General features: G+C 42.3%; 1 protein-coding gene across 2 annotated transcripts in view; it reads right to left on the bottom strand.

Annotated features, from left to right (window-relative positions):
* LOC311129755 (dedicator of cytokinesis protein 9-like) overlaps positions 1-17,589 on the bottom strand; it is a 179,416-nt gene that overhangs the window by 11,634 nt on the left and 150,193 nt on the right. Inside the window, exons 32-45 of one of the 2 annotated variants that reach the window (XM_084162181.1) lie at positions 17,454-17,570; positions 17,203-17,317; positions 16,698-16,831; positions 14,762-14,876; positions 14,445-14,511; positions 14,256-14,303; positions 12,360-12,499; positions 10,888-11,003; positions 10,451-10,588; positions 10,164-10,346; positions 9,717-9,830; positions 9,416-9,631; positions 8,888-8,945; positions 8,126-8,232 (exon numbers count right to left, since the gene is read on the bottom strand). In XM_084162181.1, coding sequence (XP_084018307.1) covers positions 8,126-8,232; positions 8,888-8,945; positions 9,416-9,631; positions 9,717-9,830; positions 10,164-10,346; positions 10,451-10,588; positions 10,888-11,003; positions 12,360-12,499; positions 14,256-14,303; positions 14,445-14,511; positions 14,762-14,876; positions 16,698-16,831; positions 17,203-17,317; positions 17,454-17,570 — 1,668 coding nt within the window. Of the gene's footprint in view, positions 1-8,125; positions 8,233-8,887; positions 8,946-9,415; positions 9,632-9,716; positions 9,831-10,163; positions 10,347-10,450; positions 10,589-10,887; positions 11,004-12,359; positions 12,500-14,255; positions 14,304-14,444; positions 14,512-14,761; positions 14,877-16,697; positions 16,832-17,202; positions 17,318-17,403; positions 17,571-17,589 lie in introns of those variants that run through there. The other variant, XM_084162182.1, reaches the window with a different exon arrangement.

A 17,589-nucleotide genomic window follows, 5' to 3' on the forward strand; every position in this document is an offset into this window, starting at 1 on the left:
AGCATTGCAAAGCAATCACTAGCCTGTTATTCAGTGGATTGGGGGTGTGGTCCCATGTCTTGGTTTAACGGTCTCTTTTCCAAGCTTAAAATTATACATTCAGCATTGGTCATGCTGTCAATCCAGAATGATTTCTGCCACGCTCAAAACACCTGTTAACTCGGAACTGGGAAATCTGACTTCAGTGAGTTCAAGACAACTGGGAACTCGGGAAAAAACTAACTCCGACTGGGAAAATAGTTTTGAACGGTCATCCAACTCGGAATTGTAAGTTGGGAACTCGGGCCTCTTTCTAAAGCTACGACCTGAAGATCACTGACGTCATCATGATTCGACCTTGTTTTTTTCAGAGTTCCCAGTTGTCTTGAAAGCACCATAAATCCAAAGAATGCCAGACTTTGATGACAAAGTTTGATGACAAAATTTGCCCCACGAAAGACCGCCGCGCCACCTTCCTGTTCAAGTGAGCACAGCACAACAAGGTGAGTCCAAAAATGTATTGTATGCTTCTGCATAAATTATGTAATTAGGAGATATGTATACTGTAACTAAGAATATTAAGTAATACTAAGTGTTTGTTGTGTAGTAAGCTGTTAGTAGCCCATGTGCCTCACCTAATAATTTGCCAAGAGTGTGCAAAGCTGTCATCAAGGCAAAGGGTGGCTATTTGACGAATCTCAAATATATTTTGATTTGTTTAACACTTTTTTGTTTACTACATGATTCCATATGTGTTATTTCATAGTTTTGATGTCTTCACTATTATTCTACAATGTAGAAAATAGTAAAAATAAAGAAAAACCCTTGAATGTGTAGGTGTGTCCAAACCTTTGACTGGTAGTGTATAAATATATATATATATATATATTTTTTCATACCTGGAAGTACACGCCCCCTAATAATATTCAGGCACATAGCAGGTGTGTTTACAGTCTGGGTTGAGCTGTAGTGTTGGCAGCACAGAGAAAGGAATTAGGCATTTGTGCGACAGGAACATAAAAATAGTAATGTTCAAGCGAAGATGTTTAATTTATCATTAAGTTAGCATGCCAATAGAACAAACTCAACAACAACTGAACAAAAATAACGTTACTGCATTACCTGGGTAGTTAGCGTTACCCGGCTAACGTTACTGCATTACCTGGGTAGCTAGCGTTACCCGGCTAACGTTACTGCATTACCTGGGTAGCTAGCGTTACCCGGCTAACGTTACTGCATTACCTGGGTAGCTAGCGTTACCCGGCTAACGTTACTGCATTACCTGGGTAGCTAGCATTACCCGGCTAACGTTACTGCATTACCTGGGTAGCTAACGTTACCCGGCTAACGTTACTGCATTACCTGGATAGCTAGCGTTACCTGGCTAACGTTACTGCATTACCTGGGTAGCTAGCGTTACCCGGCTAACATTACTGCATTACCTGGGTAGCTAGCGTTACCCGGCTAACGTTACTGCATTACCTGGGTAGCTAGCGTTACCCGGCTAACGTTACTGCATTACCTGGGTAGCTAGCGTTACCCGGCTAACGTTACTGCATTACCTGTGTAGCTAGCGTTACCCGGCTAACGTTACTTCATTTTATTATTATTATTATGAACAATAAAACAAATACAAAAACAGAACTATACAAACAAGAGTACATAAACCTCACAGACGGGTGTATTACATATTGAGATATATTTTCAATTTGTCAAAAGGTTTTATGGTACGTATTGCTTTTTTGTTTTTACACTTATTGATAATTTTTAAATAATATTTTATGGATAAAGAATCTTCCATGAAAATTAAACAAATTAACAATGAAAGTTAAATCAGGGTCCATATCATTTGGATCAAAATAAAACATAATATCAGAGTCTTTCAAATTAACATTAATAGTAGTTTATTTTAAAATAAAATATTCTAAATCACTCCAAAATTTTCTGCCATAAGAACAGTCCCAAAATAAATGGTCAAGAGTCTCTGGGTCACAACCACAAAATACAGTCGTGGTCAAACGATTTGAGAATGACACAAATACTAATTCTCACAAAGTCTGCTGCCTCAGTTTTGATGATGGCAATTTGCATATACTCCAGAATGTCATGAAGAGTGATCAGATGAATTGCAATTAATTGCAAAGTCCCTCTTTGCCATGAAAATGAACTTAATCCCAAATAAACATTTCCACTGCATTTCAGCCATCAGTTTCCTGGCCATGGACCCAACATGTCTATGTTTTGTTCCCAGAGCCACTTAATAATCACTTTTGCCTTATGGCAAGGTGCTCCATCATGCTGTAAAAGGCATTGGTCGTCACCAAACTGTTCTTGGATGGTTGGGAGAAGTTGCTCTCGGAGGATGTGTTGGTACCATTCTTTATTCATGGCTGTGTTCTTAAGCAAAATTGTGAGTGAGCCCACTCCCTTGGCTGAGAAGCAACCCCACACATGAATGGTCTCAGGATGCTTTACTGTTGGCATGACACAGGACTAATGGTAGCGTTCACCTTGTCTTCTCTGGACAAGGTGTTTTACGGATGCCTCAAACAATCGGAAAGGGGATTCATCAGAGAAAATGACTTTACCCCAGTCCTCAGCAGTCCTATCCCTGTACCTTTTGCAGAATATCAGTCTGTCCCGCAGCTGAATCAACTTTAGGAGACGGTCCTGGCGCTTGCTGGACTTTCTTGGGCGCCCTGGCGCCTTCTTCACAACAATTGAACCTCTCTCCTTGAAGTTCTTGATGATCCGATAAATGGTTGATTTAGGTGCAATCTTACTAGCAGCAATATCCTTGCCTGTGAAGCCCTTTTTGTGCAAAGCAATGATGACGGCACATGTTTCCTTGCAGGTAACCATGGTTAACAGAGGAAGAACAATGATTTCAGGCACCACCCTCCTTTTAAAGCTTCTAGTCTGTTATTCTAACCCAATCAGCATGACAGAGTGATCTCCAGCCTTGCACTCGTCAACACTCTCACCTGTGTTAACGAGAGAATCACTGACATGATGGCAGCTGGTCCTTTTGTGGCAGGGCTGAAATGCAGTGGAAATGTTTATTTGGGATTAAGTTCATTTTCATGGCAAAGAGGGACTTTGCAATTAATTGCAATTCATCTGATCACGCTTCATGACATTCTGGAGTATATGCAAATTGCCATCATCAAAACTGAGGCAGCAGACTTTTGAGAACATTTATATTTGTGTCATTCTCAAAACTTTTGACCACGACTGTACATGTTATTGCATTTATAGTTTAAAATGTAAATTCCTTCTAGCTGTATTGAGGCTACAAAATCCTCATCAGTTGCACTTGGGGCACTGTTATATTCTCCTAAAAAAAGAATAGCACTTTTAACTTTAACAACTATTTGAAACTCCTCAGGAGTGAATGTAACATTGTGTGTTTTCATGAATTCTGGATAATCATATAGTTAACCATCATTATTCAATAATTGTTTAACCCAGATAATGCTGTTGTCAAACCAGTTCTGGAAAAACAAAGACTTGTTTTTGTATTTGATGTCTTTATTATTCCAGATTGTATATCTATGTGGGGGAAAAATTCTGTTTGTATATGAGGTTCCAAGTTAGAAGTACTTGTTTATGAAAGTTAGCAAGCTTAATAGGGATCTTACCCACATCAAAGTTGCATTTGAGTGAGAATTCTAGACCACCAATCTGCTGGAATATTAAATTACGGGTTTATATTCCAAATGCAATCCTTATTTCTTAGTTTTGTATCCATTTGATCTTAAAGATTATATTAGAGGTTTTAAAATCCAGAGCATTCAACCAACCCTCCCTCACTTTGGGTGCTACATATTACTGCTTTTCTTAAATAATGAGATTTATTCCTTCATATGAAGTTCAATAATTTAGTATCAACCATTTTAGTTACTGATAGAGGAACATCCAAGGAAAGGGAGGTATAAACTAATCTGAACAGACCTTCAGATTTTGACAAAAGTACACGTCCAGTACACGTCTTTTCAACGCAAATAATTCACATTTCCTAATATTCAGAGATAAACCAGATACATGTGAGAAGGCATTAACACACTCAATAGCTTTGCTGACTTCATTATGATCTTTCAAAAACAATGGTGGTGTCGTCAGCCAATTGTGAACATTTGATATCTTTATCTTGTATCTGAATACCCCTAAAACTATCCTTATTGATATGAACTGCCATTACTTGTGTGAACAATACAAATAAGAAAGGAGAAATTGGGCATCCTTGTATAATTCCGCGTCTAATATCGAATCTCTGTGAAGTTCCATGGAATAATTTAACAGAGCTGTTCCTATTATAGTAAAGTGGATATATTGTTCAACTGTATCAAAATCCTTGTAAAAGTCTACAAATAAAATAAAGCTATCTTCCATAATGTGTTCATTGTAGTCTATCAAGTCCAATACTAGTCGAATATTATTACATATATGTCAGCCCATCATAAAACCAGGCTGGGTATCATTAATGATTTGGTCAAGACCTTTTTTAAGTATTTCTGCAAAGATGGATGCAAGTAGCTTTCCATCATTGTTCGTTAATGTGATTGGTCTCCAATTTTCTAACATCATAGGATCTTTGTTTGGTTTGGGGATTACAGAAATTAGGCCTTGTGTCATAGAAACAGGCAGGACCCCTAAATCAATGGCCTCCTTAAAAACATAAAATATTGATAGAATTCACTAATAAGGCCATCATTCCCTGGAGATTTGTTCTCTTTTAACCTGATGATAATTTTTGTTATTTCATTGATATAAATAAAGTCATCACAAGACTTTTGGAAGTCTTCATCTATGAATTTTGCACAGTCTTTGACAGAGTCTAGAAAGGCAGACATGTCACTAGCAGGACAGGCATTACTGGTGTAAAGATTAACATAGAATTCTGAAACAAATTTTGAAATATCGTTGGGGTTTTCATTTTCTTTGCCATCTATCTTAAGCTTATGAATAGAGGTCAATTCAGAATTTTTTATCTCTAAATGTTTTTTTCACCTTCTCCTTCTTGATCTTACAAATTCCCATTTTGCTCTCTCTTCATACAGTCATTCCATTTCTAGTTGTAAAGAAAATAACGGACCATTTCCTCCTTCATCAAGGTCCTCCATAGAGATTAGAGAAAGTATTTCCTTAACAAGTTTCTCTTCCCTCAATCTTTTAAATTCAGCAATTTCTTTAACCTCTCTTCATGGCTGTTTGTCTTATTTCATACTTCATTCATTCCCAATATTTCCCATGACTTAAATAGCTGGGCTTTCCTCCAATTTTCTTGTAAAATATCTTTGGCATCCATCTTGAAATGATCATCTTCCAACAATCTACTATTGAGTTTCCAATAACTCAGATTCGGTTTATTAACTTCAGAGCCATTCATATTTAAAGATAAGAATATAACTTTATGATCAGTAAGAATTAATGGTTCAATGGATAGCTTGACTACTGTGTTATCTAATGAATTAGAAATCAACCAGAAGTCATTTCTTGACTGTCTGGGCATGTCCTTGTTACACCAAGTGAAGTCCTTTTGATCAGGATATTTAGATCTCCAAATATCGAATAATCCAAGACCAAGACATAGATGATTAAACTCAGGATTAACAATGCTGGATCTGTTAGGAGGGGGATATCTGTCAAACACACAAAATTAAAATCTCCACCTAAGATAATTTTGTTATCCTGAAATACACCTTTAACTCTATTAATCAGGTCTTCAAATTCTTGAAATAATATCCTGTGGGTTTTGTTTGTTGTTGGATGCATAGATATTCCCTAATAAAAAACATTCGCTGTTCAAATTCACTGTTAAAATTAACCAACGTCCAGAGTGGTGAGTCTTACAACTGATGACCTTCCCTTTAAATGTGCCACTTAAAACTGCTACACTTGCAGAGTGGTTGCTGCCATATGATAACCAGATATCCTAGTTGTTGCCATATGATAATCAGATATCCTAGTTGTTGCCATATGATAATCAGATATCCTGGTTGGTGCCATACGATAACCAGATATCCTGGTTGCTGCCATATGATAACCAGATATCCTGGTTGCTGCCATATGATAACCAGATATCCTAGTTGTTGCCATATGATAACCAGATATCCTGGTTGCTGCCATATGATAACTAGATATCCTGGTTGCTGCCATATGATAACCAGATATCCTGGTTGTTGCCATATGATAACCAGATATCGTTACCCTATAGATTTTGCCAAAAAGCTAGGTCGGAAGAACAAGCATGAGTCTATTGTAGAAAGTAAAAGTCTGCATAATACAGGAAAATAGCCTTACGTTTGAGTAAATTACAAATACCCCTGACATTAATTGAACAAAGAGATAAAGACAAACTTCAACCAACAACTTTGTTATGCTAATATAGCTTTTCCTAAGGATATGTAACTCAAAAGGATTTCCATCCCATTGTTAACCCCTCCAACAGAAAAAAACAAAGAAATACTGTCCATAAAGTTACCAAATTATTCTTATTCCCACAAGGGGGACACATTGTGTAGACCTTATTCACCCATAGTTAGTGTTTAGTTTACCAGTTCTCAGTTCAGCCTTTTCTCATTCAAGTATTTGTGTAAATTCTTTTCACCTGGCAATTATGCAGTGTTTAGGCCTACCAGTTCTGTCCGAGTTAGACTCTGGCTCTCTCTCAAATGTTCTGATTTGGCTGCATTTCTTTCCCATCGATGATCACTCTTGCACCGCCAAAAAAATTATGTTTTCCCTGCCTTTCGAGCTGCAGCCACCATCGGCCACAGTTTCTCCCGTGTCACTTTGTCCGCAGAGGTCAGATCCTCCGTGAACCTCAATCTTTGCTTGATGAGGAACTCACAGTTCTTTGCTCGCCTCCAGAGAAGATCCTGTGGTAGATCTGTAGGTGAACCGGATGATGGTTGTCCTCTGTCTCTTGTCTTGATCCTTGAGTCTTCCCAAACGATGAACGATGTCCACATTTTCCTGAGGTTTGGCTTTTGATTCGGGAATGACAGCTCCACAGCTCCCGCCTGCTCTGGAATTCCATGGAGCCTCAGGTTCCACCTGCGCTGGTATCTCTCCGCCTCATTCACCTTTTGCTCGAGTTCAGCCACCTTCTTTTCATTTACCTGGCAGATAACTTCCACCTTCTTCATGACACTTTTGAGGGTTTTCACTTTTCCAGAGATAAAGTCAACAGATTTTTTTATGGCCTCAGTTTTCATGGTATTCCTCCTAACCATGTACTCCAAGCAATCTGCACTTTCATCTATTTTTGCTGTCAAAAGCATCACAGTATTGTTTTGCATCTCAAGAAGTGACATACCCTCTTGCCCTCTCATCTTTTTCCCCGGGGGCTTGACTGGAGTGTCAGGGTCGTAAGGTAACAGCCTGAGCTGGGGACTGGATGGGCGCAGGTTGTCAGCATTGTTGTCCGTGCTCACCAAATTTTCATCACCCACAGCAGTATTCCCCCCACAGTTACATTCTGAAGAGCAGTACCCAAGACCATACCATCTATTTGCTGTTAATTGTCCATCTGATCATTTCTCCATTTCTGTTTTTTTGGGTTCTGGTCGTGGAAGTTTCCATGTAGACAAGCTAGTTTTTGAGCTAGCTAGCTGATCTGGCTATCTAGTGTTGTCGCTAACTTAATAGTTTTAGAGGTGAATAACTTGCAGAAAGTAATCAATTACTTTGGTAAACAAACTAAACCATATTCATATGGGGTTTTATGACCTTAGAAATGACCAAATGGTCATATTTGGGTGAGGAAATCCAATAATTCCTTCAGCTACTAAACAAATGCATCTGTACTGACCGCCATCTCGCGCGTTTTAGAGCGTAGTAGTGCGTGCCAATGCCGCCTTATGGCTACGTTTCATACTAAGCCGTAGCCAGAACTTTACCGAAATTATTCCTAGGTCGTTAGGCGGAAACATAAAGTTTTGGCTTTGATACCGGCAATACCTTTCAGACATAAAGAAAAGGCAGAAAAACTTTGGCGTTATGATAAAGTTGGCGGAAAAAACGTCTTAGTGTGAAAGGGATACAAGAGTTGTGAATGCCCGCCCAAAAAGGACATTGAAACAAGCACCAGAACTCATTAGTTGACCTAGCAGCAGAGAGCAGCTGGCTGTTAGTCTCTCACCTCATTGAAGTGGACATCCTGCATGCCCACATCCTCCATCATGGATACTTCCTCATCAATGTTGGGGGTGACCACCCGGAAGGCTGAGCAACCCTGCTTGAACATGCCTACGGACCGTTAAGCAGATGGGAACACCATCAGTAAACCAAACAGACAGACGTTTTCTTATTTCTGCGGCCTGTTAAGACAGGTTCTACATTAAGGGGAAAATATGATTTCACTCGGAACATTCTGTCGTGTACAAACAGGCGAAAGGTCAAAGTTAGAGACTTGCGCTCTCATATAGTTTGCAATGAGTGGACCTGCTTTCACAGAACCGATTATCCCTCTGGTGTTAAGAAGTAAACAACACTGAAACACAGATCACACTACGTTACATAACCAAATCACAGATCTGGGGCTGCCTGTATCAAGCGTCACAGAGTACTGATTCAGTTTTGCCTTTTAGATCACACTGAATAAGATATCGAGTGGACAAGGAGGACCTGATTCTAGATCAGCACTCCTCCTCTGAGAGGCTTTGATACCAGACGACCCCGGATCTTATCAGAATGTAGCAAGAATGACAGATTACATAGAAATATGTACACTATGCACAGTACAGTATTGGACTACTAACTAATAACTACCAATCATTTCATTAAAATCACATTGCGCTGACCCATTCATTAACCCCTTGTGAAGTTCTCCTGTCTTAAAAAAAGAGAAAATGGCACAATCAAGTGGCATTGATGAGCAACATACTGCTGACTGAAAACGTACCTTTTCTCCGGAGATACTCGGCCACCAGTGCCGCCACGTGCACATAACACATGGCTGCCTGTGAACAACAGAGAACATCACATATACATCAGTATGTTTTACTAGCCAGCCACATGACTTGAATTCATCATATTACATATTCATATCGCATATAGAGATTCTACCATAATCCACACCTCAAAATAACACCCATCCCTCTGGCATAGGCCCATCCTCTTAAACGTATACACTGTGACCCCTAGCCTCACCCCTAGCCTGGAAACGACCTTGAACAGGTCTCCTTTCTTCAAACACTGACCCCTAGCCTGAACCCTAGCCTGGTACCAACCACGGGCAGGTCTCCATTCTTGACATTCTGACCCCTAGCCAGGTACTGATCTCGGACAGGCCTCCATTCTTCACACTCGGACTCCTAGCCTGGAACGGACCTCGGACAGGTCTCAATTCTTCACACTCTGACCCCTACCCTGGTACCGACCTCTGACAGGTCTCAATTCTTCACACTCTGACCCCTAGCCTGGTACAGACCTCGGACAGGTCTCCATTCTTCACATGGATGCGGGCCATGCTGTCCAGCCAAGTCTTGCGGAGCTCGGGCGTGCTGGCGTAGGACTTTGCCAGGCTGTACTGCAGGTCCACCAGCATCTCCGGGTCCCTCTCATGCTCCTTCATCTGAGCCGTGGCCATCAGGACCGTCCGGATCCGCTTGGTCAGGTCCTTCACATCTGACGGGAAGGCTGTGTTCTGTACAGGACAATAAAGCAGGAAGAGTAAACACCAGATTATTCATGTGGTCCAATGAGAATAGAGCATCCCATCGGGTTCTGACCTTGATGGTCTTGTCACTGTTGGCACAGTTGTTGATGATGGACAGGGACTGCTGGAAGCGGGTTCCTCCGATACCGATGACGTCAGCGATCAGCTGACTGACGGCGATCACCACCTGAGCGAGAGGGCAGAAGTTGCACACGTCAATAACTCAATAACAAACTACTCCCATAACCATCAAACAAACCACTCTTTAGGAGAGTTCCATAGAGATGTTCTGCGCCTCTCTCTCTCTCTCTCTCTCTCTCTCTCTCTCTCTCTCTCTCTCTCTCTCTCTCTCTCTCTCTCTCTCTCTCTCTCTCTCTCTCTCTCTCTCTCTCTCTCTCTCTCTCTCTCTCTCTCTCTCTCTCTCTCTCTCTCTCTCTCTCTCTCTCTCTCTCTCTCTCTCTCTCTCTCTCTCTCTCTCTCTCTCTCTCTCTCTCTCTCTCTCTCTCTCTCTCTCTCTCACCTGTAGGTGAGTGCGAACGAAGGACTTGCGTCCTGTGTAGTCAAAGTTACTCTTCATGAGGAAGTAGAGGAGGTGAGCCGCGTCGCTGCGGATGGAGCTCAGCTTGGAGTTGCAGCACTTCAGGATCTCGTAACAGAACGAAGCACACATGTCAGCACGGCCCTCGAAGAAGGTACAGGGGAACTGGAAACAGACACACAGTGATGATCAAATACTCGGCACATTTAAGAGACAGAGAGAAAAACACTTCACTACTGTGAACTGTTAAGAACCAATGGCCTCCTCACCTTGTAGATGAAGGTGCGCAGCGAGGTGAAGACCTGCTTGAGGGCCGTCTCTGATTGGTTAATCTGTAGGAAGCAGAGGTGCACCTCAAACACCTTCTTCATGAGCGGGTTGTGGCCATGGTCAGAACAGAGCTGGGTCTGAGGACATACAAGTACAGACAGTTAGCAACTTCAAAAGCCAGGGATTGACACTAACAGGCAACATCAAGTAAGAAGTAGAAAAAGGGTGAAATATCAAATAAAATCACCAACAACATAGATCAAATGCATGTAGACAAGCAGGAGGGTTCTTGTCAGTGATAGGTAAGACACAGCTGAAGAGGGAGTTTGAAGTTTCTTAGATAACATAAATCCCTTAACAAGTAAGGAAGGTGACGTTTTTACACGTTCATGACCACTTTATTATTAATGAACAGAAACAGCAGTTAGGAGTGTACCTTGAATCCCGTGATGAAGATGCTGAGAGTGTCCAGCACGGTGAGACAGACCTCCGTGGCGATGTTCGCCTCCAGGACCGATTGGTTCAGCACGTCAGCGTCGGTGTGGCTATAGGCTGCAGAGGACACATACCACACTGCTGGAGCACTTCCAAAGCACCCTATTCCCTATATAGTGCACTACTTTTGACCAGGGCACATTGGACCCCATAGGGCTCTGGTCAAAAGTAGTGCACTATATAGGGAATAGGGTGCCATTTGGGACGCACACTCTGAGTCAGGGCTGCCTTAGATGCCCTCTTGTGAGTAATCATTGCAATACAGTCTGAGAGAATAGCTATTATTAGTAGCAAGGCAAAAACCATTGCTTAACAGGGAGGAAATAATATTCAGTTGAGTTGAAAACAAACGCATTCAACTTGTGATTTTTCAGCGGTTTGAATACAATGAAATGAGTTACGAAGGGAACAGAAATGAACAGGATAGAGGGAACAGAGGGTTTAAAGGGGCTCATTCTCAGCTATAATGGCATGCTCTTAATTCAACCAAATGAACAGAGCTAATAATAAATAGTCTGTAAGCTGCCTGTCGTTGACCTGATACATTCTTACCATGTTTTACAGATATTCCAAGTACACTTGAAATCTTTCTTACACTGAAAACACAAAGAAATTCACTTCATTAAAGGGAATCAAGTAAGAGACTTACTATAGAGCTGAATGTCTTTTGCTTTTGGTGAAGTCAATATATATATATAGATTTTTTAAATGTTTTAATAAAAAAATATATATATGTATTTAGTTGGGTTTTTTAAATCGTTGCAACTCCCATTCGGACTCGGGTGAGGTGAAGGTCGAAACACGACCCCGCCAAGCCGCACTGCTTGTTGACACACTGCCTGCTTAACCCGGAAGCCAGCTGCACCAATGTGTCGGAGGAAACGGCGTACAGCTGGCGACCGAAGTCAGCGTGCATGCGCCCGACTGCCACAAGGAGTCGCTAGAGCGCGATGGGACAAGGACATCCCAGCCAGCCAAACCCTCCCCTAACCCGGACGACGCTGGGCCAATTGTGCGCCGCCTCATGGGTCTCCAGGTCGCGGCCGGCTGCGACACAGCCCGGGATTGAACCCGGATCTGTAGTGACGCCTCTAGCCATAGATCGCTGCGACACTCGGGAGGCCCTGGTGAAGTCAATACAGCGTTACACAGTGATCTTGGTCCTGATGAAAACCATCCCTTCAACACATATCCAGTGATGACTGACCCAAGGGGTCATATACTCTCTAGGATAAAACCATTCACTTTTGTTCACTCAAAACCACCACATCCATGGAGAAATGGCTCTAGAACGGCTGACTTTGGACTTGGGTTTGGCACACATGATGATGATGATGATGATGATGATGATGAGGTGACTGACTATAGAGTGCGGGGCCTCTGGTTAAGAGGCGGGTGTTTGGGGGCACTTACTGTGGTTAAAAGTGTATGAGTTATCCAGGCTGCTGAGTTGCTGTAAGCGGGCATGCATAATTCCCGCCCTGTTACGGGACACAGGCAGAGTCTGAGACTTCCGCTCATGTGCTGCTATGGGTCCCACCCCTTCCTGGCTCCTGATGAGGAAACAGGACACTGTTAGACGAGTGACCCACTACCAGCAGGGTCAGGGTTAGTCAAGCAGGTTAGATTGGATAATACACATACCAGGGTCAGGGTTAGTCAAGCAGGTTAGAGTGGATATTACACATACCTAACTATTATATTGATCACAAAATAGAAGGAAATACTGTATAGCCTGGTAGCCAGATCGGTTCCTGTTTAAGGTTGTCTAAATCATAAACTGGCTCCCAGGCTAGAAATAGGGCCAAAGAGAAAATCAAACCCCTAGGAATGAAACAAATGTCTGCTTTAGGTATGTTAGGAGCACTTTGGAGCTCATTTGACCCACGACTATTCTTTCTACACTGAGTGTACAAAACATTAGGAACACCTTCCTAATATTTAGTTGCACCCCCCTTTGCCTGCAGAACAGCCTCAATTCATCGGGGCATGGACTCTACAAGGTTTCTAAAGAGTTCCACAGGGATGCTGGCCCATGTTGACTCCAATGCTTCCCACAGTTGTGTCAAGTTGGCTGGATGTCCTTTGGGTGGTGGACCATTCTTGATAGACAAGGGAAACTGTTGAGCGTGAAAAACCCAGCAGCGTTGTAGTTCTTGACACACTCAAACCGGTGCGCCTGGCACCTGCTACCATACCCCGTTCAAAGGAACTTAAATCTTTTGTCTTGCCCATTCACCCTCTGAATGGCGCACATGCACAATCCATGTCTCAAATGTCAAGGCATGAAAATCCTTCTTTAACCTGTCTCCTCCCCTTCATCTACACTGATTTAAGTGGATTTAACAGGTGACATCAATAAGGGATAATAGCTTTCACCTGGATTCACCTGGTCAGTCTATGTCATGGAAAGAGCAGGTGTTCATAATGTTTTGTACATTCATGCGATCTTGATTCAGTGTTGATAAGTCAAGTTGTGAGGCGATCCAGAGAAGCTTGATTTACATTCATTACACCAGACATCGCTAGAGCAGAATTACAGCAGATAGTAGCAGCAGAAGCCAACGCATGCTCAATGAGAGAGACACAATAGCCTGTGAAGCTTATGGCAGGGTATAGCTGTGTGATGCAATTACATGGCCAATCAAAGTGGTGTAGCGTTATAAGACAGCCAATCAGAAAAGAGAGAAGAAAACATGCTTTTAGTATAGGAGAGTTAATTCCACCTGTAGTCTTACCCAAGCAGAAGGGGGCAGGAGCCATGTTTTATTTTTTCTTACTATATTAAACTTGCCAGCATTAAAGTGAATAGATAAACAGACAGTGGTGGTGGTCAGAGAGATCGGAGAGCCGTCAGGACAGAGAAAATGTGTGCCAGAGTCCAGTCCAAAGGCAAATATGAGCGTACTTGGTGGTGTGTGGTTAATAGTGTGTGGTTAATAGTGTGTGGTTATAGTGTGTGTTCTGTAGTGTTCGAGGGTCTTTACTTTACACACAACTCAACAGACAAAGCCCCACACATTAGCACTGTCCTGGGCAATATCAGTAGCGATATCAGTCAATGGCTGTGTCATTCAAACGATCTCAGGTGTTACTAGAAAACATTCATAGCGTCTTCAAATAGTAGATATGGACTAGCTTGTGGTGTGCAGGCACCCTAAAATGTCTGGGACAATATTCACACTGACATTAAAACAGCAACATTTTCAACACAATACTATCAACAAAATTGTCATAAATTAAGAATTTAGTCTCATCTACAGGTTTTACATAAAAGCTTCAATTGAACCATTCGGACAACAACATTACCTTGCGATGCATCTCTTTCCTATATATCTGAATTGATGGAGACACACTCTGGAGACAAAAGCATTAGACTCATTGTTACTCATTGTGGGTAATAGAGGATACTAAAACATACTCAATCTATACGGTAAATGGTATAAAGTAGCACCGGGACAATAACACCAAAGGTCAAGCTGACAGTCCAATGCTTACTCTACTAGTGTGAAGAAGTCCATGAGCTCAGTAGATGAGGCCTTGTTCCAGTATGTAAACAGAGCATCTGAAAGAAGGAGAGGTGGGGGGTTTTAAGTGCATCCCAAATGGTACCCTATTTCCTATAGTGTCCTATGGACCTTTGTCAAAAGTAGTGCATTAAATAGGGGATAGGGGTGTCATTTGGGACGCAAGTCCTGGGGAAACCACTGGCTGTAGAAAACACAGTTCACTAAGGATACCCTATTTTCCCCCACCCAAAAAAAAAAACAACAACATCAAATGAAGTACTTGACTACAAAGAGGTAAAGTCTTACCCTCAGACATGCTCTTGAGGACGTGCAGGAAGCACATGAGCAGGCTCTTGATCTCAGCCTGGTCCAGCTTGTCACAACGCAGCAGGCTGCCACCCAGGGCTGACGCTGGCTGGTTCTGAGGGGCAGTCACACTGGTCAGAGATCAGCTGGAATACGCTACATACGCTAGCTTGTCTTCTATTCACACCATGTTGCACTGCTCTGTTCACAGAGTACTGCTATTGGGAGATTTGTGCTAGTTGTTCTATTTTCCATGTTGTTGTCTACTTCTTGATCTTAATTTATGGTAATCTGTACATGTTTAATAAGGCAAAAAAGGGTAGGAAAAATAAGGTATCGAAGAATATTAGATGCTGATTTACGTACATTCGTCAGCAAAGAGAAAAACGTTAGTCTATCATTGAACTGATTATGTAATACTAAAGTACCCTTCAGTACATCTACTTCCTATACATTTACATTAATATGATGCATTCATAAGCATGTAAGCCTACTGTAATGGCTAGCAGCAAGCCCAGGGCACTCACGGTGCAGTATGGCTACACTAATGGAGTGAGTCACTAATGGAGTGAGTCACTAATGGAGTGAGTCACTAATGGAGTCAGTCACTCATGGAGTCAGTCACTCATGGAGTCAGTCACTCATGGAGTCAGTCACTCAGGCCCTGCTGGACTCTAGATGCGGGGGAGACTGACGGATCAGTTGTACGTGCAGGGCCTAATCACTAGAACTCTCCAAGCCGGGGCAGAGAGCAGGAAGCAGGAACCGACAAAACAGTGGAGTAGAAGTTCTACCATAGCGTGGGGAAATACAGTGTCTTCCTTTACCAGCAGTGAGTTAGTCTAGACCAGCGCTAACTGAGGATGACCTCATGGAAAGACTGAAGCTATTTCTTGTCTTGGAGGAGTGTTGACAGAGAAAGTTAGCGGCTAAACCTAGCTGCCATATACACTGAGTATACCAAACATTAGGAACACCTTCCTAATATTGAGTTGCTCACTTGTTTCAGCCAAGGAGCAACAAAGTTTCATCCCGTTGTAAAGAACCCGTATATACGGTAACTGTGCCGTTCTGAGAACAATCCTCTAAAACTCTTACAGCTAAAATAGTCACACAGCAAACATGAGGGAGATCAGAAATAAAGAGACTCGAGCCCGGGTAAATGCTTCAGTATCACTCCGACAGAAAACCTCATGAAGACATGCAGTAGCTGTGCTTCATGGCACCGGAGATGAAACTGTGTAACATCCTCCTGGCAAAGAAAGGAACACTGCAAAGACTAAAACACACTCTTACACCCACTCCCAGACAGGACACTCTTGGGAGGAAGGGGAGGAGGTAAAGGTGAGGGAGGTTTATTCTGTACTTGGAGTGGAGTGGTGGTGTGATGCGGGACATGATTCTCTGAGACACTGGGGACAGTGAGCAGGGAAAAGTCCACGGTGGCGCGTTTGGAGCGAATGGAGTCCTCGGGCTCGGAAAATAAGCGCAGCACATTGGCAGAGTGTCTCCGCCTGTAATTATCCTTCTGCCAACAGCAGGAGTGGGAGGGTGGATGGAGGAGTCAATAGTACAAGTTAACAGGCAGTAACCTCATAACTGTCACTGGTGTAACAGGTGTCTGTCTGAGAAATACTGAAAATGATGCATGGAACATCCTCAACTAAATCTGTGGCCTAAATCTGACCCACTAAATAGCTGCTGAATCTCGTATTGACCCCACACAGATTTATTTCAAGCCTAAACAGACTAACACACTAATAACAGCACTGCAGTGGTCATATGCTAGACCCTCAATAACTGATGACCAGTCTATCTGTCAAGCAGATCTCAGCCTGCAGTTATTTTACTAAAGCCAATACCAATAAGTTAAAAATGATCATCTTTAAGTAATGGTCCATGACAGTGGCTGTAGTATGAGCCCATGGCGTTGTACCTTGTCCAGATAGTTGCTCTTATCGTTGCTCTTCTCGGGAAGGCTGTTTCCAGAGTCAGTGCTGATGAGGGAGCCCCGGGAGTCAGTGTGGCGGACAGAGTTTGTGTTGGGGGTAGAGGATGCATGGGGGGAGGCTGGAGAACACAGAAACGCCAGCACGGTTAAATATTAATATCAAATCACTATAATATAATAATTAATTATACTATAATAGTATAAATACCATATCCTCAATCACCATTGGACAACATGAGTGAAATCTCATCTATAGCCCCCCTATAGCCTCCCTACTGTTATTTTATTTTACTTCTGCTCTTTTTTTCTGTTGTTGTTTTATTTTACTTTTTTATTAAAAATAAATGCACTGTTGGTTAAGGGCTTGTAAGTAAGCATTTCACTGTAATGTCTGCACCTGTTGTATTCGGCGCATGTGGCCAATAAAATTGGATTTGATTTGATTTGATTTGAAATCTCACATCAGTGCAAAAAGCAGACTGAATCTCACCAGTGCCAGAGATGACTCCAAACACATCCTTGTGCAAACTGTTCTCGAACAAAGTACTGGACCTCGGAGGCGTCATCATCATGGAGTTGCCCAGGAGTGGGTCGTCTCTTCCATTCTGAAAGGAAAATCAACCATTAGTCAAGTCTTTGCAGGTAAGGATTTGAATTGTGGTCGTAGCCAGCCACTAGATGGCATCCTTACGTTGTTGATTTGAGTTGTGGTCGTAGCCAGCCACTAGATAGAAGCCTTACGTTGTTGGAGTGGTTGATGGTGAATGGGGAGACTTCCTTCACGTTGAGCCTGTGGACGTTCTCCTTGAGCAGACCGAACAGGGGCAGGTAGAGGGTGGCCAACCTAGCCTGCTGGCTCTGAAATAGAGATAATCTG

This window comes from Coregonus lavaretus, assembly GCF_964263955.1.
Source record: "Coregonus lavaretus genome assembly, chromosome: 5".
NCBI lineage: Eukaryota > Metazoa > Chordata > Actinopteri > Salmoniformes > Salmonidae > Coregonus > Coregonus lavaretus.